At 41.1% G+C, this 25376-nt stretch overlaps 1 protein-coding gene across 6 annotated transcripts in view; it reads left to right on the plus strand.

The window, feature by feature from the left end:
* ELF2 (E74 like ETS transcription factor 2) overlaps positions 1-25376 on the plus strand; it is a 39788-nt gene that overhangs the window by 3427 nt on the left and 10985 nt on the right. For 2 of the 6 annotated variants that reach the window (XM_072863475.1, XM_072863474.1), the window contains exons 2-3: positions 4635-4830; positions 5814-5979. The exons of 1 other annotated variant lie outside the window; for it this stretch is intronic. In XM_072863475.1, the coding sequence (XP_072719576.1) occupies positions 4759-4830; positions 5814-5979 (238 nt within the window). In that variant the 5' untranslated portion in view covers positions 4635-4758. Of the gene's footprint in view, positions 1-4634; positions 4831-5813; positions 5980-18191; positions 18372-19678; positions 19936-25376 lie in introns of those variants that run through there. 3 more of the 6 variants (XM_072863477.1, XM_072863476.1, XM_072863480.1) reach the window with 3 other exon arrangements.

Genomic DNA, 25376 nt, shown 5'->3' on the forward strand with positions numbered 1-25376 from the left:
TGGGATGCCAGCTGAATAAAAGGGGGACATTGTTCCAAGTACTCTTATGTTTCTTCTGAGTGCTGCGGGAGCAGCTGCCTCTGGTCACTGCTGCCCAGTCTTCTGCATGTTTGTCTTGTTTTCAGGTGTGGGTACGAGTGTGTGCATCTTTTTTCAATCATTGATTTTTTTTTTGTTTGTTTGTTTTATAATTGAGATAAAAGTGTACTAAAACTATTTGCAGACTTATATTTACAATTTTGTTTTGAAGCCAGTCCTAAATAACTTCACTTCAAGTCTGGCCTAGTAGAGGTGACACACTACCATCCTTTCCACACTGTTTTGTCAATTATTTTAAATTCTGTTGGGCTGTATGTTTGCTTCTCTATTAACTTGATAGGTGGTTATGCACAGGGGGATCGACTTAAGATTCTGTTTTTTGTGGGGCTACTACACGTTCATCAAAGTTGTGATTTGAAGTGTTTTCAAGCTTCTCTGGTAGCTGCTGAAAACATAAGAGGACCGTTTTGATTTCTTGTAGGCAGACACTCGGATACGTAATGTAGGCCATACAAATGTACTGGTAAACATGTGAATAAACTGGTGTTTTGCAGCCTTTATGACAAGTGCCCTGTAGCCTCTGAAGATGTACAAGCTGTAATTTATTGTCTTGATGAGTGAAAACCATAAAAAACTTGAGTCTTTGTTGTGTCTTTTGTAGTGGTAAACAGTTAGAAAATTCTTGCTGTTGAGACAAAGAATGTGGCTTCAACATTTGGATTTTTGGTTTTGTTTTTTTTGAGGGTGGGAGCACCTAGACCTATTTTTGTTTTCCCATGAGACATGTATAAAAATAACGGATGATGCAGTAAAGCTGTTTTCCCTGTTGTAAGGGATATTCCAAATGTTTCAGAACGAGTTTCTCTCTGCATTTTCCATGACCAGGAAGAACTGGAGTGGATGTCAGATCTGTAACAAAACGATTTGGTCATCTCTTTTGGAAATGTTAGATTTTTTTTTTTGCTTTGTTGTAAGTACCTGTCCAGAGAGGAATTAAATTTGTAGTGTATGGTCTTTTGTTGTGGGTTGGGGTTTTTTTGTTGTTGTTTTTGTAATCTTTCTGCATGTTCTTCTGTAATTCAAAAATAGTCATAATGTGAACCAGCATCTTCTGTGCTGGCTAATTGTATCACTGGGGATGACCTGGTTTCTTACAAACCCGAATCGTTTCTTACTTTAAGAATCTGAGTCTAATTGTCTTTTGGCCTTTTTGTCTCAGTTAGCCTTGGGAAATGTGAATTTTGGAACTGATTTCTGAAAGTGGCTAGGCAGTCTTTTACAGGAGTCAAATTAGTTGTGACTTGCTAGGGAGAGGGTGGGAAATAGATTCAGTATTCTACTGAAATTCGAGGGAGAAGCGAAAAGGCTTCCACAAGGACATATCGCTTAGGGAGAGGGAAGAGGGCAAACGCTTAGCTGGTCCATTCAAAATGGGGTGCGTCTGCAGGAATCTAACATACACTTAGGTGTGTGGGGCGTGTTTATGCCTTTGTTTTAACTTAGAACTTCTAAACCAGACTGAACTGAAACTCTTTTAACTTCCCACTTGCTGGCCAGTGGGCTTGCCTTTTTCCCCACCCTGTCAGGTTTTCGAAAAGGCTACTGAATAGCAAGGCTCTTAGTACGAAGTTCAAATCCTGTTATATAAAGACTCTGGGTCTTTCATTTATTCCTTGTCTGGACTGTTCTGTGCCATCAGTCTAAAGATACCGTCCTTTTAATGAATGCTGAGATCTAGCATCTCATTCATTCTTCTGTATATTTTCCCTTGTAAGGTTCTTACTGTGAATTTCTGCTGGAACTGGAAAATGAGGATTATCATTTGTGTTCCTGCATTGCCCTATCTTCACTTCTGTAGGTAATTGGTAATTCATGTAGAGATAAATCGGCGCAAAAGTAATCTAAACTCTTTGTAACCTAGGAGACAGAAATAGTAGTTTTTTGACATAATCTGATCTAGTATACAGTATTAAGTGTTTTCAGTTGCTACAGTTTGGCAGCTGTTTGGCCACCTGTGTGGGATTATAGTACATAAAATATGAATATACAGTACACGTGGTCTAGTATATGATTGGTTATTGGCATTAATATACTACATGAGAACCAAATTAGCTTTGTGACATGCTTAAGCTATGCAAAGGGACTACATAAAGCGCTATATGTTCTTACATAGATACTGTTCTGAGTTGCAGGAATGATGCTGATGTTTGAAATTGGTTGGAGGCTGTGCTTCCAAATTAAAATACAATTTCCGTTCTTTGAATTTCTCTTTTGGGTTATGATTGCTTGGCAGTATTTCTAGTGTGGATGTAGATGGAAAACTAGAAGAGGAAAAAGTCTTTTACTATAAAAGGGGTTTTTTTTGTTTGTTTTTTAAATTATTTTTCCTCCTAATTGATTATTTTAGTGTATTCATAGCTGTTTTTCTACTATACATATTTCTGAATTTAAAGACTTTTGAAATAATGTGGTAATTGATAGGCAGGTAAGGAGTAGGCTTTTTGTGCTAAAAGCCTGGAGGGTGACAGGTGTATATGGCTCCAGGGATGCTTGTTAAAGACTTTCCAGCTTGAATCTTGTTTGGGGAGCAGAGGAGGTCTTTGCTTTCTTTTTCATCAAGGAAAATATTGATAATCAAAAGGTGGTGCTAGCTTTACAAATGAAACAATGGAAAATGAAGTATTACTGTATTGTTTCTTTTGTGCTATTACGAATGAAATATTTTTAGGTATGAATCATGCTTTCTCATGTCAACTTGACTGTCTATGTAAGCAAAAAATGCCTTAATTGTTTTTGTAAATTGCATATATTTTTTCCTTTCTTTTGGAATATATCTTGTGCTTATTCTACTGCTACTATGTCAGTGACTTAAGATGATCTCCTGTTCTTCAGTTTTATTTCATGAGGATTAATTGCCTAGAAAGCCAATAGCAGAATTTATTCTCCTTTTTTTATGTAAGGGTGAAAAATATGAATATCTTATTCTGTTGTGTCAGGTGTGTTTTTTTGTTTGGTGTGTTATTGGTTTTTTTTTTGTTGTTTGTTTGTTTGTTATGTTTTTGTAGTGACCTGCCATCCACTGTGTGGCTAATGACTTTTTGTGCTAAGTTGGTATGACAACATAAATGATGCCTTTCTGAGCATATTTTTATGGCGTGCTGAAGGATCCTTAATACCTTGATAAATGAAAGTTTTAAAACAGTTTTTGCATAGTATTTTTTTGTTGACTTTCTTGCTTAGTTGACATCTGGTTGGGGAGATCAGTAATTGTAATTTTTACTGGGATACCTAAGCTATTATGCCTATAAAGATTTCCATGCCTGCAGGAAGCCCAGTTACTCTGCATGAATCTGAGCTAGCTTTTCCCTATACGTGCAAGATTAATTTAGTTTAAGCTGGCTGCCTGCTATTGAAAAGCAGGCTTATTGAGTTTACCCATTGGAGTATTAATTGTAATTTTTTTTATTCAGTATGTGTTGGAAGATCCTGCTTTCTTGCAGACCTCGGTGACTGTGCTAGCTTTCTAAATGGATGGATTTTATTAAAAATGTTGGGCTAAATTCTGGCTTCTGTTATAAAGCATTGATCTCAGTGGAGTTACTTGCAAGGGTAATTGATATCAGATTGGGTTCTTATGTCTCACGTGGAATATGTGCTTTCTGTGTACAACTAAGAAGCCAAACTTCGTAGTTTGCATCTTGAAGTAGTAAACTGCCTCACAGCCCAAGGTTTATGAACACAGATTATTTGTCTCTTCCAAAGACAGGATATGAGTAATAATATTTATTCAGAATAAATAAATAGCAGTTGTTTAGAAACAAAGCACTGCTGTTAATCTAGTTTTAAAGAAAATCACGAAGATGGAGGTTATGTATCTTTGTAAGTTCAATGAGTCCATGGTATACCCAAATTAAAGCATTATGATGTGGAACTGCTTTTTTTGGACTCATAAGAATTTCTTCTATAGGAAAAAAAGAGGAACTGCTGTAATACTTATTTCAAAGAAAACTGTAGATTAGAAATTAGATATCTATTTGAGAGATATGTGTATTATATGCATTGCTTTAAAAAGGCAATATGTTTGAAAGCTTTATGAAACCAGTTATGAAGCTTTATGAAACTATAGCTTTATGAAATGACTGTGAAGCTAGTAGAACAAAGAAGAAAGTGTAATTAAAAAAAATAAATCCTAATTTAATAGGAAAACAGTAACTTTAGAAAAGCTGCACTAACTCAAACGTATGTATGTCTCAAAAACCTAGTTGATGTTTGACCTCAGTGAGAAATTCAGGATTTTGGCCAGTGGAAAATATCTAAGGATATTATTTGTTTTTAGAATTGCATGAAGTTTAACAAGTTGCAAAGAACCAACCTGAAATTGTGTTACCTTGGTATTAAAAGTTAGTGTGAAACTTGTGTTGTATGGCAGTATTCAGTATTAACTTTACCAAGGTCGGCACATTGTCACATCTGTTGTGTTCACTGATGCCCTCTTTTGATGTAGAGATGTAGCATGCAATAGCTTTCATAAATGTTGAAAGACTTTTGAATATAAACTATGCCAATAACTTACTTAAAATTATTTTGTGTTTCAGCCACCTCTGCCTAGCTGTTTGACAGAAGTGGATTGTGAATTTAAGCCTTTGATAACCTCAGGCTATCAGCATTACTGTCTTCAGGATAGATAACAGCTCTCAAAGCGTCTTCAGGGCATGCATCATGACATCAGCAGTGATTGACACTGGAGGCCCTGGCCTGGAGTTCGACAGCAATGGAATAAAAAATCAAGAGGTTAGAAAAATAAATAGCATTTACTTACTAACAAACTTTACACCTTTTATCTTAATTTGAAAGAAAAAATTCACTGTAAACTTGCTGTGAAAGCAAGTGAAATAGATTAGAGATTGTTATGTGAGGAGGAAGAGAGCAGCCCGTTTTTCAAATGTCTTTTATTAGAAGATTTTATTATCACAGAGAAGTGGAAGCAGTAAGTTTTGAAGTCTGCAATACAACTGTAGACTGGGTTTACAAAATTAAATTCTATACTGAGCATTTCTTTAAAGATCTCAGATGTGTCTTGAGGTGTAGAATGAGATGAGCAGAACAATATAAGGACCTTTTTCAAAGTTAGCCAACATGACATATTTGCTTGTATTCTGCATTCTTATCAACAAATAATAAATATATTCTGCTATTCTGTAGCTCATAGTAAATTAAATCTGGCAGGGTTCCACTTCTGCAACACTTTAACAGATTAAATGTGCTGTTGCAGACATTTTGATCCTTAAATAAGTAGAGATAGGCATACGGGCTTTGAAGTAGCCAGTTCTTTTGTGATAGTTTATGCACTTAATCCAAAACATGAGTGTTCATAAGATACAGGTCAGATGTAGGTATGTTGCAGTACACATGCAAAGCCTTCATTACGTTTTGTGGAGCAGAGGGAGAAGAAACACTTCCCACAGCTGAATGTCTTAATTAGAAACCTTGCTCTTTTTCAATGTCTTAAAGCTATCTGATGGTTTAAATTTTAAGTGCTTAAAGCCAGGAAAATATCTTTGAGATTCAGGAAGGTCCCTTTGGTGGGTGATAAGCTATCTTTTATTTTTTTTAATCTCTTGCTTTAAAAGAAAATTTCCTTTAAAAGTCTTTAAAATTATTATCATTATTCCATAAAATATGTAAGAGCATAAGAGGAAAATATTGATGTAGAGTTCAACAGTGCAGTATTTAGAGCATGTTTTGCCTTTTTTTTTTTTTTCTCCATTCTGTAGGAAAATGAGCCAGTCTCTGAATTCCCAGCAGTGATTGTGGAGCCAGTTCCTAGTGCCAGACTAGAACAGGGTTATGCTGCTCAGGTCCTGGTTTATGATGACGAGACTTACCTGATGCAAGATGTAGCAGAGGAACAAGAAATTGAGACTGAAACTGTGGAAACAGGTAGACTTATTATAATATTTTTTTCCATGAGATTTTTCTTACTTTTAGAAGTCCCTGAGGAATGTGACTTTGTATTTACCCACAGGGTGGAGATCCTGATCTGGGTTCACAATCTCTTCACTCTAAACTTAGTTTTACGTAGCTTCAGTGGTGACAGGATTGGGGCTTGGCAGGTAAAAATGTCACCTTAGGTTCAAGGTGCTGCATTGTAACACCGTGTACCCTCATAAGTAGGTGGATCTTCATTTATGTCTTTGTTACCTATTTATGCAGGGGGTTAACTAGGCAACTAAACTTGGAGTTTTTAAAAATCAGCTGAGCCACGAAGCTGGTTAGAATTTAGTTTCACAATGTGTCTGAGCCAAATAACTGCAGGGCAGGTGGCAATATGGACTGTACGGCTCTATTTACCCTATATTCCAATTCTTCCCCCTTCCCATGAGCTCTATCCTCTGTCCCTTGCTATCCTGCCTTTTTGGTCCAAGAGTGGTTTTATTGCTGGTTTAGTGGCAGGAGTGCATGGCTGGGGGGAATGGAGTTGGACTGTCCTTTTATGGGCAAAAAGCCTAATAGATTGAAATTAACTCAGCTATGTGGTAAAATGACAAGTTACGAATGAAGAAAGGAGTAGAGCTTTGGTGTTAAAGCAGCTGACCTGTTTAGCAATAAGCATGTATCTTTCTGTACACCTCTCTCCAAAGAACATGATCAGGAGCTTTGAACTTTTTGAGGGGGACCAAAGTCTATTTAAACTGTCTGAAGGAACAAAAGTTGTGCTCCTATGGGAGCCTAATTACATCTGACTGCCAGGCCGCTGCTGTGCTGCAGTTCCTGTTGTCCTTCCCGTTTGCTTTCTTGTGCTACTTCTCATACTTGTTGAACCTTTTTCAGCCATTTCAGTATGCGAATTTTGCAAGAAAAAATAGCAGGGAAGCCCTCAACTGTTCTGTATTTTTGTTGGGTTAACTTTCTGCTGGATTAGCATGCTGATGTGGCTCAGCCAAGGGCCTGATGAGTGCTGGGGTTGGGATTACATAGTACTGCAACCAAAGGGAGGACAGGTCCTCTTGGGCACTCCATACTGAACCGGTGAGACCACTTGACTAGAACATGGGTAGCGTATGTTCCTATCCTTGGGCTGCCTAATTTAGAGGTGGAGTTTAAATTCACTATGTCAGGCAAGCAAAACAAAGCTGAGACACCCTTCTCTCAGTTGCTTAACTTTGCAGCCCAGGAAGTATATGTGCATTCCTGTCAGATTGGGTAGGTTTCAGTTCAGTTTTTTCCCTAAACAGTGGATGCAATTGCTCATACATCTTTCTGAATCTGGATGTTAATCTCCTGTAGCACTGCATCAAAAATCACATGCGTCAACTTCGTAAGTTGTGCATGAGCTAATGGTTCAGGTTTTGGGAGAATACTTGCAATTCCAGTTTACTCAAATGTGATTTGAATTAAATATGCTAATTACAAGTTCAACAAATTCATGTAAAGAAAGAATATGAAATATGTATATTTTTATTTTTGACTATGGTAATAAAACTTTTAAGGTTAAGGTAAGTGAGAAGTGAGGGTGTTCTTCCAAAGAAGCTGGGTTTTATAAACTAAACTTGTATTTGAAAACCTTTAAGAGCGTATACTTTGAATGATTTTGCATTCAGAAGTGTTGTTTTTTTTTAAACATTAAATATGCTGTTTCTTGTAAGCTTTTGGTAGATTAATGGCTAACAGAACAGTTCTTTTAGGATAAAGAGCTACTGCAGATGAACTCTGTATGTTTTTAAGTGTTATTTTCTGGCCACAGTAAATTGGTTGAAATGACAATTAAAAACTTGTAGCTCTTCTATAGGGATTTTTTTTTTTAAGCTACTGTTCAAAGGAAGAGACATGTGGAAGCTTCCAAATCTTGATATTTGAAAGTAGTCTTAAAATTTATAGGGCAGTTGATATGATAATTTGGTGAGTTTGTGGCTGGAGATGTTAAGGGATGTGTCTTGACTGCAGATAGTTTGGTGGTGTTTTTTTGTGTTTTTTTAATTTCACAATAACTTTGACGTTAATATGTCCTTAAAAATTTAGTGTAATGTAATAAAATATTAAAATCAGTTCAAATATTTAAACTTTGTTTTAATAGATTTGATATAAAAATTAAAGATAATGTGCACTAAAAAGCCAATTGAAAGTAGTGTAGAGGAGAAATTAAAATCTAATGAAGATTTAAAAAACTATTAATGAATATTATAATTCATGATTCCAAAAGGTCTTTGCGGAGAGAGGTGATCTCCTCTTGCACGCTCGTTCCCATATTCCAACTTTTCATTATTATTTATATAGTAAGTAATTAAATAATTAATTATAGTAATTATTAATTAAGTAATTAATTAATCCAGTGCAGTTTTTATGGTGTAATTATACATGACAGTGAGTAAACGTTCTTGCACAGAACTTGTATCTAGTGTTGGTGAAAGAAGTGCTGGGTTTAGATTGTTCTGAGGGAGGCAGTCTTGTGGGGCATGTGTTTTGACCAAGACGTTTTGGTACAGCCGAGTCTTTCTGAATTCATTCCTCATACAGAGAGATAAAATGGGTGGAGAGAAAGTATAAAGGCCCCAAGAAACATTCATTTTGGTAATGTGCCATTATTAGCAATGAGTTGCAGGAGAGTGAACCTGAATGCGTTTTCCAATTTTTGTTTTTGTAGGGGAAGGGAAGAGATACTGGGCTGTGGGTAGGAAGCAATTTGATGTTGGAGAGGTGGTAAAAGGTGCCATAGTAAATGTTAATGAGAAAGCAGGCTAAGGCAGAAACAAGTAAACAAGATGTAATAATGTTTGTTTAAAGAGCATTTTAGATGCTAATTTTCTGAAGTACATACCTTTATTATGCTAATGATCCTAATTTAGATAGGTGCAACAGTTTGATTTCTGTGCATCTTAGACGAAAAATCCATTGTTGCTAAATTAGTCTTGATGCTACTTCATAAATGTCAGAATTAATTGCTACAAAAAATTTCGCATTATTTGATAAATGTATAGTTGTTGCACCAGGAATGAGTAGATGTAATACCTTTTGTGGTTCTAGACTCTACAGAGAGCATGGTAAATACTAAAACCCCATCTTAAAGAAGTCTTGGCAGTATTTGAAATGATACGTATCCACATAACATAGTACATGCCCAATTTCAGTATCTCTACTGTTGGCCATGGACCTGTTTTTTTTTTTTTCCTTCTTGTGACAGTTTATTGGCAATTCCAAAGACTACTGATTTACACGCTTTACAACGTTACAATATACATATTCCAAGAGCCTTGAGCTACTTTGTAGTTAATCTAAAGCTGTGTAATTTAGTAAAATGTAGCATTATTCTAGCCTTCAGAGATAGGGATCAGTACCCTTTGTGATAAATGTAGTGGGGTAGCTGGTGTGGTAAAACTTACTTAGGACACTAAAGAGATGATTTGTGCTGTGCATTCAATGGTTCTATTTGTGGTTTGCTGTTCTGTGATTGGATTTGAGGCTGTGTGGACTGTAAGGACTGTCAGTGCTGATCCAAGGGCAGAATCAGGACCCGTAATGTTGGTTTATATTAAAAAACTTGCATTTATGAAACCACAATTCAAATAAAATAGGCTATAGAGTCATTATAAGTAGCCTTATCTGTAAATACTGATGAATTTTTAGTTAATTATAGTGGAGTATGGGTTTTTTCGCCTGTCAGACTCCTTCCAGCCTGTTTCCCACTAATCTATCTTGATTCGTTAATCAAGGATCATTAATTATAATTAATCCTTTAACTATAAAATTAATCCATTAATGATAAAAGTAAAACCCAAGAGTCTTTTAACAAACAAGAAAGACTTAATGCTTCAAGTTATGTTTTTTTGTCCTATTCCAGAAAAAACTGCCTGTCTGCTTGGAATAGAAAAAAATGTTGACAAAGAAGTTTTCTAGGAAAAACAAAATGTAGGAATTTTGATCTTTTCAGGTGACCTTATGACATTCTCAGTGGAATTAGTGAGTGCCTTTTGTAATGTTTGAAAGGGAAAGTATAAGCTTTAGATTGACATAGTGTTTAAATTTCTTTTCCTATGTGTATGATATAATTCTTAGGAGCAGTACCTTTAGACTATTGGGGACTGAGTTACAGTCTTAAGATTTTGTTTACTGCAACAGTGAAAGTCTTCGTATCATAAACAATACATCCTTCTTAACAATTTTTTAATAATACTCAAAATTTGTTGGCTTCCATTTCCTGAGTAGTTATCTGTCCTTAAAGTAATTAGCCCTTCAATTTTAGGATTTATTCAGCAAAACCTTTGCAGTTTACATAACAGTAGAAGCTGCTGTCTTTAAAGAAGCAGTCAGTCTCAAATTATCAGTTGCTATAGTTCTGTTTGTCTGTCACGACACAGAACCCATAACGTGGATGTGTAGGTGTGTTAATGGGGTAATCTAATCTTTGGATTTACCATATATGCAGTGCTGAAGGTACCACAGTCATGATCTGCAGATCTTATACATGGATGATGCCTAGCCTTTTAGTCAAATAAGGCATGAGTTGAGTATTTAAGTAGGATAATGCTGTTTTAAAAATGCCGGGTTATCTGGAATGTTGTCATTAAAATTCATTAGTACTTTCTGAACTCCTTTTGTACTGATCTTATGCCTGCACCGGTACTACTTTTCTTCTGTGTTACCTCACTTATGATGAATTTGCAAAACCAGTGTTGTTTGTTGTTTACAAATCTTGTTGAACAGTAGGCAGTTATTAAGTAAATGTTGCTGTAAGTACAGTAAAGCTGGATCCCTATGAGAGGTATACCAACATCATATTGCCAATATAGACCCTGATTTAATTGATTCAGTGAATCTAACTTCTCGTATCAATAGTATTTTTCCCCTTATTTTTTTATTGATCATCAAAGCTGCAAGTACAGGTTTGGGATTTTTTTTTTCTCACAACTTTAAGATTAAAGAGGAAACAGAACTGCTTTTGAGAAGTTGATATATCATTTGACTTGTGAACTGTCACCACATTTTTTAATTCAATGTTCCATCAGAAATCCTCCCTGTGGTGCAAGTTGGAAGTCTGTTTTAATTCTAAAAATGTTATTGCCACAGGGGGGTAGAAGATCTGCATGAACAAATGGGGATCTGAAAATGAGCCCCTCCAGGATTATGATCTGATGGAAAAATATTGAGCTACAAAGACAACAACGATGGTATGTTTGTCTATAATCTCTTAAATTTTTTTTTCCCACCAGGAAGTTCAGTTGAAACTATCATTTAGATTGATAGCCATCCTTAAGGAGGGAGGAGGCTGAATAAACAGTGAGTTTAGGGTTAACTCCTCCCCTAATTTAAACAAATGCATGAAGAAAAGATATACTTTAAGGCAAATCTTCTTTTACAGAAGAAATTTCAGGTTACTATTTACACTGTTATCACCATAGGAACCACCTTTGTATACCTATGTAAAGTCTTTAGTTATTACCTGTTCTTCCTTCTGCCTCTATATGTCTTCCCTCATTATGGTTAAAACTGCTTCCTTCTGACTTCTTTTATGTGAATTTGAGCCTGTGAACTCTTTCGTTTATTTCAGATAAGTTTTTATCAGTTGTTAAATATCATATACTAAGAACTCAGGTTTAGATCTGGTTAGAATCTTACCTTTGATTATGGCATGTGTATGTAAGGGATAAACAAAACAATGTTATCATTCATTCTGTCCAGACATTATTTGATTTAACTGCCTCTTACAAAAAATTAGTTAATGCAAACGTCTGGTATATGTTTTGGTAGTGCTGACACATCCTATTGATTGAACTTCATTTCCTTACGCTGACAGCTTGATGAGAATTTTCAAAGTGGAGAGCAGTTTGCTTTAGAAGACTGTGATGAGTTCAAACAAGAGTTTGGACATTCTAACAACTTGATGAAACTCTCAGCTTAAGTTGGTACTGCCTTCATCGAAGAGCTTAAGATGAAGGCCATTAGCTAGTTAAAAGCAAGATAAAACTTTGCGTGCAGTACTTGCTCTACTGCAAGAATTAGATGTCTCTAACACATTCATGGGTTAAGAATTTATCCTTTGAATGTGAGCTAATTTTATTTTTGACACCATGCTGCTGCTACATCAGTGTGAGTTCTCACTCTGCCAAGAAACCCATTGCATTTTTGCTAGTTAAATATTGATGACAGTGAAACAAAATGATCCCCCTCTCATTGCATGTGCTATTGTATAGCACTTAGAGCAGTTATGCCAAGGGCGTATACATCTGTTTTCAGTAACATTCTTAATTCAGAAACAAAATTCAACTGCAACTTAAATTTTATGTCATCTTTGCTGGTGTTTCCTTTTCTGAGAAATTAATGAAGAGAGCTGTGCAGCTGCTCTGTGGATGATAATATTTTTACGTAACAGTAACAGCCTGGTTGTGGTGTCCAGTTCTTTCTAGATTTCAGGTTTCTGCCTTACTGCATTCAGTGCTCCATTCATACTGAAGGAACACTGCAAGGCTAAATACTTTGTAATAAAGCCTAATTTAACTACACATTTTGGGCATATTTCTGGGCTTATGTGAGGCTTATGTGAGGCTAATTGAATGGCTTGCTAGTGTGGCGCATTATGGGTTGGACTGTAGATGTACAGATGCACTCTCCTCTAAACTCCCAACTCCAGTTTCAACTTGGATTGAGAAATTGTAGGATGTTACTATGAAGGCTCAGCCACAGCATTTTACTAATGTAAGCTGAAAAATTTTGTGGTTTGTGTCTTGAAATTAGAATGCAGTATGGCATACCAAAACCATCGTGGTATGAGCTCACAAGAGTTAGTGGTCTTTATTGATCAAAAATACAGTGACAGACTTGAAAGTAATAATTTTTAAAGGTGATCTGCATATTAAAAGGGAGGTTGTAGTTGACAACAAATTCTAGGATCACAGTAAAGCCATATGTGTTTGAGCAGGACATTTAGTCCTTATGAAGATTTAGTGGGCTTATAGAATAGACATTTGTTGTTATCAGAGAAGTCTTAAGGAATTGTAAATGCTAGGTCTTGAACAGAGAAATTGCTCAACGGTGACATAGTTCGTATGCCAGCCTATTACCAATCTCAAATACTGTCAATTTTGTAAAATCATGTAATGTGCTATGCAAATACCTGATTTACAATTGTCTGCTAGACTGCCCTGAAATTAAAGAATTTCATTATAAGGGAAGTGCATATATCAGTTTTTTTCTATTTTGAGACAGCCAAGTCTTTCTTAGTCCACATTCACAAGTAGTAATGCTGGAATGTAGACCCTTGCTATTTTGAGTAACTCCTTTTCTGTTCATCAAAGGTAGTACCAATTACTGAGAATACACTTGCTTTTCTGTGTGGAATCACTAATTGCTGTATGAATAGTGACACCAGGATCCTGAGTCCACTTAAAGGTGCAGATTGCGACAGACTCGTGGCTTTGGTATTATTAGACTTCACATGGTGTAGTCAAGAAGATAAGCTTGGCATGGTCACTGACCACTTCCCTCAGTGTTTCCCTGGTTCCTCCAGGGAAACTTCATGGTTATTTTGCTGTTACTTTTGCAATTTTCTACCATGCTTTCCACTGTGAATGGTAATGATTATGCTGATGTGCTGATAAAGGAGACTGCTGCATCTTCTTGCATGTTTCTGGAATCTAACTGTTAAAAGTGTTTCTTTGTATTGTTACCCTTGCAGTGCAGTAATAATTATCAACAGTTTGATAGCCTGCTGTTGAGGACAGCAACTACTTCTGTAATTATTAGATGTGAATTTCTTCAGGATCCTCGGCAAAACTGACCTTTCTGTAATTATTTAAAATTTGTAGGTGGTTTTGGCAGTTGGGACAGGACATGCCTGGACTTCTGAAGTTACTTGAAGCTTTTTAGCTTGGTTGGCATTTCAGTATTGTTCCTCTGTTATAATTTCCAATTTCTTATGTAGACTGCAAATACTACCCTCAGACAGAGTGCCATCTACCCTTGACTACTTACTTAAATGAAGTCAAACAAATTGCCTCTGTAAGAATAAGTAACTGCTATATGATAATTGCTTTTTCCCAGGGTAGCTTTGTCATACTAGAATACAACTGGAACCCTCTGTGGCTAAAAGTAGTTAAATACGTGTTTTTTTTCTTTCTGGTTCATCATTTGCTGTCAGTGAAGGAAAAAGGTGCCATTGGAAGGTTGTACTTTTAGTGTTTCAAGTTACAAAGCCTGTGAAATAGTTTTCAAAGAGAAACTATGCAGTCTGTTACTGGAGAATGTTTTCAACGTATTTGTCAGAATTGTGGGAAAGGCAACTTTCCATAGGAGACTATGGGAGAGGAGACTGACAATTTCTCTGTAGCCACTGAATGCTGTATTAGTTTTGAGGACTGTTCAAGGAAATGCTTAAGATAATTCATGATCCTACTCTCATCCACTTCTGCAGATCTGCTGAAACCTTCCAGGTTTTCATATCTTGAATTTCTACATCCGCTGTCTTGCATGCAATTAATCGCATCCAGTTTCTTCTCTTGAGTTGTCTTTCACTTTTTCAAAATAATCAGGATGAAGTTTAACTGGTGTATATTGCAAAGAAGTAGTGAAGCTTGTTTCCTTTAATGTGAACAAAGTTGTCCATATCCCTTAACAAGAAAGCATGAGTTGATAGATATTTTACTCCTGTGTTTATACAAGTAGGGGGATACAATTCACTTGGGTGTTCCTGTTGTCCCAAGTTCCTTATCTACCAAGTGCACAGGGATGGAGGTGCTGTCAGCTAAAAATACGATTACTTGTTATTGTCTTGAAATTACTTAAGACTTACTACATTCCTGTGTGTCATAAGCATAGTTTTGAATGGTAGCTTTCCTGCATATTAGAACATGTTGACTTTTTTTTTTTATGGTAGTTGGTAGATGTAGCATATGAGCATGTAGGTCTACCTGGCTCTTTTGACAGCTGAGCTTGTGGTTTAAAAAATTACAGTAAAGCTTAGTCTCTGTACACTCTACAGTAAAAAAAACCAAAACAAAACAGTAAAAAAAAAAAAAGATAGGCTAATAAATATATTTCTGTCTGACAAAGAATGATGCTGTTTGGGGATCTGTTTCTATATATTTTTTTCTACTTTTTTCATGCCAGAGAAACACAAGCTAATATGCAATTTCATGTGGTCCTGTTACATTACAGTAAATATTTCTTGCCTCACTGGGCAGTTGCCCACTACTCTTTGAGTGGATCCTGCATCCCTCTTTGTTACTCTTCTGCCTGGAAAGGAGGTTTTAAAAGAGATTAAAAAGTTAAGTGCATGTTTACATTTTTCCTTGTTGACTGTCTTTTTTCCCCGAAATAGTAAGATCTTATTAGCATGACAAATCAATTAGTGTTCAGCATAAAATACTGGAAATCATGTAGTTTAAACAGATGGAACCGCAGAACTTTTGGGGAAAACTGTATTCCTCCTTAAAGAAAGTGTTACGCTTTAATAATATACTTGTATGAATAAGTTGGGCACAGGTCAAAATGATCACTTCATAGATTTATTGTAGTTGCTTACATTATAATCTTCAAAGTGCATAGGCTTGGCCTTTTTTCAACTGACTGGAATCCCTTGGGCACTCAGTGATACTCTGTATGTAGGATCAGAGAGAGCAAAGAATCAAAACAATGTGTGCAGCTGTTCGAGTCCATTTCATGCGAATTGGCAAACACTGTGCTAAGTCTGTGCTCACAGTAGTAAATAAATGCCGTTTAGGAAACTGGTATTAAACCAAGAGCTTGATGTTTTATACTCTTTTTGTATTCATTTTGGACGCATGGTGTTGAAAATTACACACGCACATTACTTGAATGCACTTATTCAAGGAGTCCACATATCTTAGGCAAGAATTCATTCTACCCGTAGGGGGTAGAGAGAACAACTTGGATATAAGTCAAGCACTTCAGTTTGTGACTGGAAGTTGCAATCAGTAAACAATCCTCACTGAATTACATAGCGAACAGGAAGGCAACAAACTATGAATGCATCTTTTCCAAAGTATGTAAGTGTGAACTCCTATTGACACAGGTCTGGATCTTCAAAGGTAGTGTCTCGGTGCAACTTTTGATTTGGATATAAACTGACAAATAATTTTTAACTGTATTTTGTTGCTGTGGACCTAACTGCTTGAAGAAAAGTGTGGGTAAATTATGATTTTTAACAACAATAGGTACACAGGACAAAGTAATGTGACTACACAGTTATTTCAGTGCTCGGTACGTAAGCTGAATCTATGGTGTTGCTAAACTACACTGCATGAGGTTTCCACTTCAATTTGAGGATGTTTTAATGAAGGGCTATGAAGTTTTATTGCACATTTAAGTGTGCACCCACTTAAAATGCCTTTACTTGTCCTTGGGCTTGTCTCCACTAGAAAAATTTCTGCTGGAGAACACAGCAGAGTCCTCTAGTGGAAATGCGCTGACAGAAGGAATTCTTGTGAACACTGCTGTTCCACCTCTCTGAATAACATAAGCTGACAGGAGCACTCTGCTGTTGGCAAAGCTGTATCTGCATGAGAGCTTTTTGCCATCACAGCTGGCTAGAGAGTGCCTTTTTTGTCCATGCTTCTGGCTGGAAAGAGCTCGGCTGGCAAAACTTTAGCACAGAGCTACCCATAGATATCGTGGCTTGAATGTGAGAATGAATGATCTCGCTTGCAGAGGTCTTGCTCATTATCTGATGAGATGATGAACAAATTTAATTCCTTACAGCCAGGAACAGAGGAGTGAAGCCTACAAAATGCCTGAATTTTGATTTGTGTGCGTAAATATGGTCATTAAGTTGTATTCCTTAAAAGCCTTGAGAGTTGTGGTAGGAGTATGATCTGTCAAAAGTTTGCGATACTGAAGTTACCCAGTTGGAGGTGATGTATGCTGGATACTATTTTGTGATTTCTGTGCTGGGAAAACATGCTTCCAAATTCTTGCTTGTGATCCAGATCCTAGGACTACTAAAACTTGAGAGGGGGAGAGAGATTCTTTATTGTCAGATTGATGCAGCTGGTGCCTTTCACCTTTTTCTAATGGAGCTGTGAAGCTGTTGTGTAAAGGGCAGTCTCTTTGGGCAATAAGTGGTTGCTTGATCCTTCTAATGATGGCTTAACAATATAGGCCTAGTCAGGTGTGTGTGGCATTAATGAAGGAGTTCCTATGCGTGATCTCCATGCATAGCTCTGGGTAGGATAGACTTTGCTTTTCTTTGCATAGCTGCTCCTCGCATGCAGCTCTGAAGCTTTACCCTGAGAATAAGCAGCACAGGGACTCAAGGGCGAGGCTTGGAGAACACCTTCTTGTGGCTCTTGCTTCTGTCCAGCTGCAGCGTGCCAGGGGGCTGGCAGGGAGGGCTGCAGTGTCATTAAAGCAGGTGGTTCTTCAGATGGGAGAGGATGCAACCCTGAAAAGTGGTGGTAGTGGTTTTTTAATTAAGAAACCAATGCAACCTTTTTTTCCCCACAACCCTGCTCGGAGGCTAGAGCTGGTGAAGGATGGGGCCTCTGGCTAACTGGGAGAGGCATCTAAAGTTCCCTCGGAGTCAGCCCTGCTACTGCCGAGGAGACGAGGTGGATCGTGTTCAAGAAAGACTGGTTTTCTGGCAAAATATTACCAGAGTAGGTAGCCCAGGAATTTGCCAAGGAGCAAACTTGTTGATGTGTTAATGGTTGCCTCGGTGAGGACCGTCGGGCTTATCCCCAGAGAAGCGCCGCCCTGAGAAGGGGCTCCGTTGGTAGGCGGGGTGCCCCGGCTGCAGCGGTCAGGCAGCGGCAGCGGGGCACGGAGCTGCGAGGGGCCGGGGGGAGATGGCGAAGGCGGCGGGCCCGGCTGGGGGCTGCGCTCGGAGCTGCGCGCGTCCTCGCCTGCCTCCGCGCCTGGCCGGCTGCGGCTGCCTGCGGCTGCGGTCGCCGCTCGGGCCGTGCGAGGCGGCGGGGCGGGGCGGCGCTGCCCGCGCCCCGCCGCGCCCCCACCTACCCGCGCCCCGGGGCGGGGCGGCCGGCGGGGCCCCGGCGGCTTCCCCCGCCCGCGGGCGGCCCCGCGCTGCGGCGGCGGCGAGTGCCGGCGCGGCACTTCCTGTCTGAGGCCGGCGGCGGAAGGATCGCGTGCGCCGCGCCGCCCCGCAGGAAGCGCTGCCGCCGCCGCCGCCGCGCCGTGGCGGTGCCCGCGCCGCCCGCCCTGCCCGCCGCCCCGCGGGAGCGCGCCCCGCCGCCCTCGCCGCCGGCCCCCCGCGCGTGCCCGGCGCGCGCCCGCCCGGCGGTCAATGTGAAGCCGCTCCGGCAGCGTAAACATGGCGACGTCCCTGCATGAGGGGCCCACCAACCAGCTCGACCTCCTCATCCGGGCCGGTAAGCTGCCCCGCGCGGCTGCGCCGCGCCGGCGGGGGCGCCGGGACGGCGGGGGCGCCGGAGCGGGGCGCGGGGGGGGGAGCCGCGGCGCACGCTGCGCTCCGGCGGCGGGCGGGGAGGCAATGGAGGGCAATCAGGAAGTGATCACCTTGGCAGCGCCCGGCCCGGCCCGACGGGCGGCCGGCGGCGGCACCTGCCCCCGGCGCGGGCGGCCCCGCTACCGCCGCCAGCGCGGCGGAAGTTGTGGCGGGGCGGGCGGCGGAGTTTTGCGGGGTTTGCGCGGCCGGGGCGAGAACCAGGAAGTGTGCGAGATTGTTGTCCTCCCGCCTCCCCCGGCCCGGCCCTGCCCTGCCCTCCTCCCGCCGCCGCCGCCACGCTGTCTGAGCGGGCAGGCCGAGCGCCGCCGCCGCGCGTAGGGCCGCGGCCCGGCCTCCCCGGGCGCTGCGCACCCGCGCGTTCCCACCCCCCCCCGCCGCCTGCCCCCCGCCCGTGCCCTTTTAAACTCGGCCGCGGGGCGGGAGGGGGCGGGCGGGGGCCGCGGCCCACGTGTGCGGGGCGGGGGGAACGGCGCGGGGGGCGGCGCCCCCTCCCCCACGCGCGCTGCGTAGCGGAAGCGGCGCGTTCCCCCGGGGCCCCCCGAGCGCGGGGGGAGTGGCGGGCGCCGCGCGCCAATGGGGGCCGCCGCCGTTGGCGGCCGGAGGGCGGCGGGGCGGGGCGGGGCGCGGCGGCCGCCAATGGGCGCGCGGCGGGCGCCGGAGCGGCGGCTCCCCGCGGCGCTGACGGGGCGCGCACGGAATTGGAGGGAAGCGGAGTGTAAACACGGAAGTGGGGGCGCCGCCGCCGCCGGGCCGCACGTGGCCGCCCCTCCCGGCGGGCGGGGGACCGGGCTTCCGTCCCCGGCGGGGCGGCGGCAGCGCCGTTCCGCCCCGACCCCGCGAGGAGGCGGAGAGGTGCGCCGGAGCGGGGCTCTCCAGGCAGCCCCGCGGCCGGAGCGGTGGGAGGAGGCAGGGCGCGGGAACGCCGTTCACTGCCGCCGGCCCGTGCCGGTGCCGCGCACCTCCTGGCCGCCCCTCTGCACGATCGGGTGCCGAAGCCCCCTGCCCAGCCCCGGCCGCTGCCGGGACAAGGGCTGTTGACCCGAGCTCTGGCACCTCTCGGAGACGTGTCCAGAACCGGGCACGGTTTGGCCCCTCTCGGTTTTGTTACATCTGCCGCTTGTAACGACAGGACGCTCCGGTGATCCCGGGATGTGTCTTTAAGTGCGGTACAGCCCTGCAGAAAGCATGAGTGAGGTGACACTGCTCAAAACCACAACTATGATGTCAAACCTTCGGTTCTCCACAGAAGTCGGACCAGCTGTGATTTTTATCTTTGTCTTTACAACGTGGAGCTCAACTTTTTAAAGTAGTCCTTGGAAATCGTAGGCAGCGGTACGGCATATGGTACCTATAGGTGATGAACTGTGCGGTCAGTGCCTGGGCATGAACTGATGGAGAGCATGCCTTAACACTGGTTGTGCCTTGACGTGGCAGTGGGTTTGTACGAGCATGAACGCGTGCTCAAGGTAATGCTCTGTCATTTACCAATGTATTAAGATACCCTTTTTAAAAAAAAGAGGGCAACTCACCTAATCTTCATAATGGTTTATTTTATTTAATATGGAAAAACACCCAGGGTTTTTTGGAGGGGGGGGGGGAACAAACCCCAAACACACACAGACACCGCCCCCCCTCCCCCGAACTGTTCTGCTGCAGAACAGAAAAAGTGGAGCGTGCCATACGCACATAGACACTCTCCTGTGTACGAAGGAGAAGACAGCCTTGCTTTGCCAGTGGAACGCATCTCTGCTTTCTGCAGGGCTCGCTCCTGCAGACTTCAGGTGGTTGTTTTTTACTTCTGATTGTCGATGAATAGAGAACGTTTAAGTAGTTGATTACTGTGTCAACAGCTTTTTAAGTCACTGTAACTAGATTGCTTGTGATCCAACCCTTAGATAAATAACAAATGACCTTTGTATTGCTCTTTCAGATGTCCTTAGCCCAGCCAACGTAGTGTGGGGTTTGTTTTTTTTTTTTTATATTTGCATTGCAGTGAGGGATACAGATACCTATGCACGTCTAGTATTCCCATCATCATACTATCAGGATACCGTATCTGTTTACTTATTTATGTATGTAGATGGTATCAAGTGGATTTAAGAGAGGAATCCTTTATCCTGAGGGATTGTATTAATTATGCCTTGCCTTTTCCTGTGGCTGCTAGCCTCAGTGTTGACAAAACTTCAGAGTGTTTGATAACTGTGGGGAGGAAGCTGGACCAAAATTGTTACTGCTTAAGGTTATCTTAATTGCTGGTTGTAAGAGCAACTCCTAAATGACTTTACAAACATATGTTTTGGCTTTGTAGCTAATATTTCTCTCAATATTGGGCTGATAACATACGGCTCACAGGGAAACAAGTGTTTTGAGATTATTGCTCTCGTCTTTGTTATTGATTGCTGATATGCGGTGGGTTATGTGTCATCCTTAAATTGTATGCAGCTGAAAGTCTTCTGAACGAACAGAGCCAGGCTTAGGGAAATACTAAAAAAACCAAGGAATTGTTCTTCAGTTTCTGAACAAATGTCTGCCATAAAACAAGCAGTAAGCTGAAAATGCCCTCTTTTCCAGTCAAGTGTTGCATACAGAAAGATTTCTGGGTATTACCGATACAGGCAATTCAACTGTTTTTAATTAAAATGTGGCTTAAGCACTGTTACTACCTTCCACTGCTGTTTACTGTGGTCTTTTAAATGCTGAGATAAAACAAGCATGTGAACGCCAATAAACTTTAATGAGGTCTGTTAGCCTATGTGTGGTCACTCTTGACTGAGTTCCATGCTTGGAATTGTGAATTCTTCATTAAAGTATTGCTCTGGTTGCCTGATAGTATTAAAGGATAAGCTATTGTAAATCAGGTGCTACAGTTAAGTGTTGACCTTGTAAATGCAGACATTGATAGCCCTTCAGATAAAGAGGGGGGAGCTCTATCGCAGTTTCAGAAAGTACCATTTTGAAAATTTCAGTCCATTTTTCTCCTCTCATCACTTGCTTTAATTCAATTTGTTACTCTTGTTTTATGTTAAAACTGGGGGCGTTGTTACAAAATGGATATGTTGCCAGTATTCTCTTCTGTAAAGCTGAAGTACAGCCCTGTCAGACTTAATTACCAAGTTTGGTGTTTTGTAAAAGCTGTTGAGAGCCTTGAATAATCTGCTGTACACACTATTTGTTTAGAAAGTGGAGCTAGAAGACATTAGGTCAACAGTGAAGAGATACATCAACTAGTCTAGTTAACTAGGCTACATTTTAAAAATTGAAATGATTTTCTAAGAGGATTTTTTTCCTGAAAACAGACCAGAAACTTTTCTAATGACCTATTTTAAAATAAAGTGCCAAGGAAGCAGATTTCTTCAGAAAAGCAGTAAGATGAGATTTGGTTTAAAAGAATGAAAGATAAGTGGTGCTGTTAGCTCTGATGTGTCCTAGATCGGTAAATGGCATTTCTCATGTTACTCAGTTACCAAAGTCTGGAAAATTTACTTCCATCCGCGTAGACTACTTTGCTTCGTTTGGGCAAGTGATATTCTCCCTGAAATGGGTATATAAGGTAACAGAGCTACATCTTAAGTTGTTTACTCAAGCAGTACAGTCTATTTTAGCGTTGGGAGTCTTGTATATGTGCACAGAGGTGCCATAGTTGATAGCATAAATATAATAGAAAATTTGCAAATCAGGCATTTTTAAAGAAACGGCTCATACACATCATTCTTTTGGTTAGAAATTTTTCCGTCCGCGGTGATACTGCACTTGTGCATCGTCACCTTGGATGTACTGAGAGAAGATTAAGGTTGCTGTGATGATGTGTGTTTGTATGGCACAAGCTATACGAGCCTGAAAGGTACTGCACAGTAAATAACTGCCAGTGATTTTCTGTGGTGATGGCTTTTGACTGAAGTTGGCTTTTTTTTATTGCAGAATCCTACTTCTTTGGTTTGCCCCCGCCCCCCCCCCCCCCCGCCTTTGTTGTGAGAAGGGCTACCAAGCGTTGTGATACACGTGTAGTTTAGTTGATGACACTTGATCTAGGCACCCGCAAGAACAGCCACCTGGTTTTTCCTTGTCCCATCCCCTCTCTGAGAGAAGCTGTTCCCTCACTTCATCGTTTGGGATATCTTTTCTAGCTGTATTTTTCATCAGTATCGTGTCTCCTGACTGAGCACTCTTGAGTTGCTCTCTTCTGTTAGACATTTTCTAGCATGGCAAAAAGATGTTTTATGTAAAATTTGTGTTGAGATACAAATTTGCGCTTTTCTCTTCCAAATGTGTTGGCGCAATAACATTGCCTGAGCACAACTGAAAACTCCTAATGCTCACTGGGTAGACAGACGCTTCGGAGGCTAAAACCATGGACTGGCTAAAGGAGAATGTAGCTAGCTGAGAAGACTTCAAGCTTGGTAATAGTACTCATTTTAGTAAGTATTTTAAGAGGTGTCTTTTTGGCAATGTTAGGTTAGTTTGTTAACTGTCATGATAGACAGACAGCATGTGTGTTCCAGCCAAAGCCCGAAGTGTTACTATTTTTTGCTTGACGTTTTTTAGGTGGCAATTTTAGTGGAGTCCTCAGTAACTCATGTTGGAAAAGCATTTGTGAAGTGTGTATTTTGAAATGTCAGAGGCTTTTGAGCAGTCAATAGTGCTATTTTTATTGGAAATGGAAGGGTTACTTAGGGCAGAGGTTGGGTGCCTCCTTTGCTCCTTCGCTCTGCTGTTACGGTATTGCAGCCTTAGTCCCTGATGCTGGGGGGGGTTGCGTCTCCTTTCCCTCCACTCTAGCCCCTCAGCAGAATGCCATAATACCGGAAGAGTACAAAGACGACTTTCAGCTATCTTTTTTGCCTTGTTCCTGCTCTCTGCTAAGTACCTCTTACTTGTGGTGAAGCATCGAAACTATTCCCTATAGGAAATACTTCGGATACAAAAGCAGGAAAATTTTGTATGCTTTTAAGCATTTAGGAGTAGATGATAACTTCAATAAGCTAATTTCAGTACTCTCTTACAATTGAAATTTGGCAACTGTTGTTTGAGTTCCTTTGTAGGAGTCCTTTATATACTGAACCTGATACCTGCACAGAAGCAAGCTAACTAGTTGTCCCAAAAATGGTAACCTGCAGAAACAGAAAGGAAAATTGTACAGCTCTTTGCTGCAGGGGAGGCAGAGGGGTTGGTGGAAAAGGTTTGCTGACCTGCTTTAAATCTTTTTTCATGCTTTAGAATAATAATATATTAAATGCTGATTTGGACTTTATAATTTCAATATTGATGTAGGATTGCTACATATATAATGACTAACTGAATATTGGTCCTGTATTCTGATGATCAGTGGAAAGTTTTATCCGGTAGATGAGGGGAAACTTAGTCACCAATTTCTGTGCAACTGAAGCCTCTCTTCAGAAAGAAGAATATTTAGGTAGAGGGTTTCCTGCAGGGCCACTCAGTTTCAGTGCAGGTGTTCAGCCTCCAGCTCGGGACACCCCCAAACTGCTGCTTGGGAAAGAAACAGCAGCTGCCCAGGCATGGGGAGCACCCAGGACCTGCAGCTGGGGAAATGGCTCACAGTGCAAAACTCTTGCTGATTGCCACTGATTACCCAAGGGACAGAATGTGCGATAGAGACCCTTTCCTTTAGTGTGATTTTCCTGTGCTCTTAGGTAGGCCTTTATTGTTCCCAGCCTGGGGTGAAGCGGTGGTGGAATGTCAGCTTTATCAGGCATCTGCTATTCCAAAAGATAAAGCCCCTTAAATAGCATCCCAGGAGAGGGCTGTGGTGGGAATCCCAGCAGCCAGCCAGCGGGTGGGCAGTCAGGCTGGTTCAGCGAGACGTTTCAGTCTCCCAGAATTTTGCATTTGCGCATCTTCCAGATTTTGTGCACTTTCAGCTTCTGGTTTATATGTTTAGTCTGCTGACTAGTAGGTTTTTCAAGTTTTTAATCCTTACGTTTAAATAAACTGCAGTATGCTGGAAGGTTTTTTTCCCCCATGTGTGCCCGCATGAATCTGTATCTAGTGTTTTCCTAAGTCAGAAACAACGCTAGCAGTATTTTCCCTGCTTTTCAATAAACAAACCTCAAGTTGTTTTTTAGATGTTTTCAGTAACAGGATAGTGCCTTGAAGTTCTTGTAGAGAATTATTACTGAATCCTCTTTAGTTCTCTGACGCTGGAGATTGGTGACCCTGCTTATGCTAAAGATAGATTTCCTGGGCTGCTGGCTGCCTCGCTGGAGGGGTTCAGCTTTGAGCAGATGGCCGTAAATGGAAAGAGCAACTGGAGAGAGCCGGCGTACCTTAGTGAGAGCGTGGATCATGTGCAACAGGTGTTTCTGCAGTCGCCGCTTTTAAAAACCTTTGCAAGGGTGAGGAATATAGAGTTGGCTGTGAATAGGATTGTAGTTTTAATTGTAAGTTGGGGGTTTTTTTAGTGTTGCTGCTGTGTTCAAGTTGCTGTGATCTGCACTGTGTCAAACTTAAATGTGCTCTCTTGAAGTTACTTTAAATTATTTTTTATTAATTACTTAGTTTTCATAAACTTTCAGAACTTGAAAAAAAATGTTTTTACCTTCTTCCCTTAGTTATAGCTTAAAAAAAAATCCCCTGCGTACTGTTTGTTATTCTTTGTGTTTTGTTTTTTTTAACAACCAAGCCTGCTAAACCCAACTCACAGATATTTTTAATGTCAGAAAACGAAACTGGATATATCTGTTTGGCAAACTAATCTTTTATTTTATATATATATATATATATATATATATCTCCAAATAGACTTAATGTCTGAAGAGAGGTGACCTTTAGATTTTAATGGGGTAATAGTTGGAGATGGTTACTACTTCCCTGCTCTGCTGTGTTAGTTTGTAACTATCCTCACTACAGTCTGGTTTGTTCCAGTTAACTTGAAGGCAGAAGACAAATC

The sequence above is a fragment of the Ciconia boyciana genome, chromosome 5 (assembly GCF_034638445.1).
Source record: "Ciconia boyciana chromosome 5, ASM3463844v1, whole genome shotgun sequence".
Lineage (NCBI taxonomy): Eukaryota > Metazoa > Chordata > Aves > Ciconiiformes > Ciconiidae > Ciconia > Ciconia boyciana.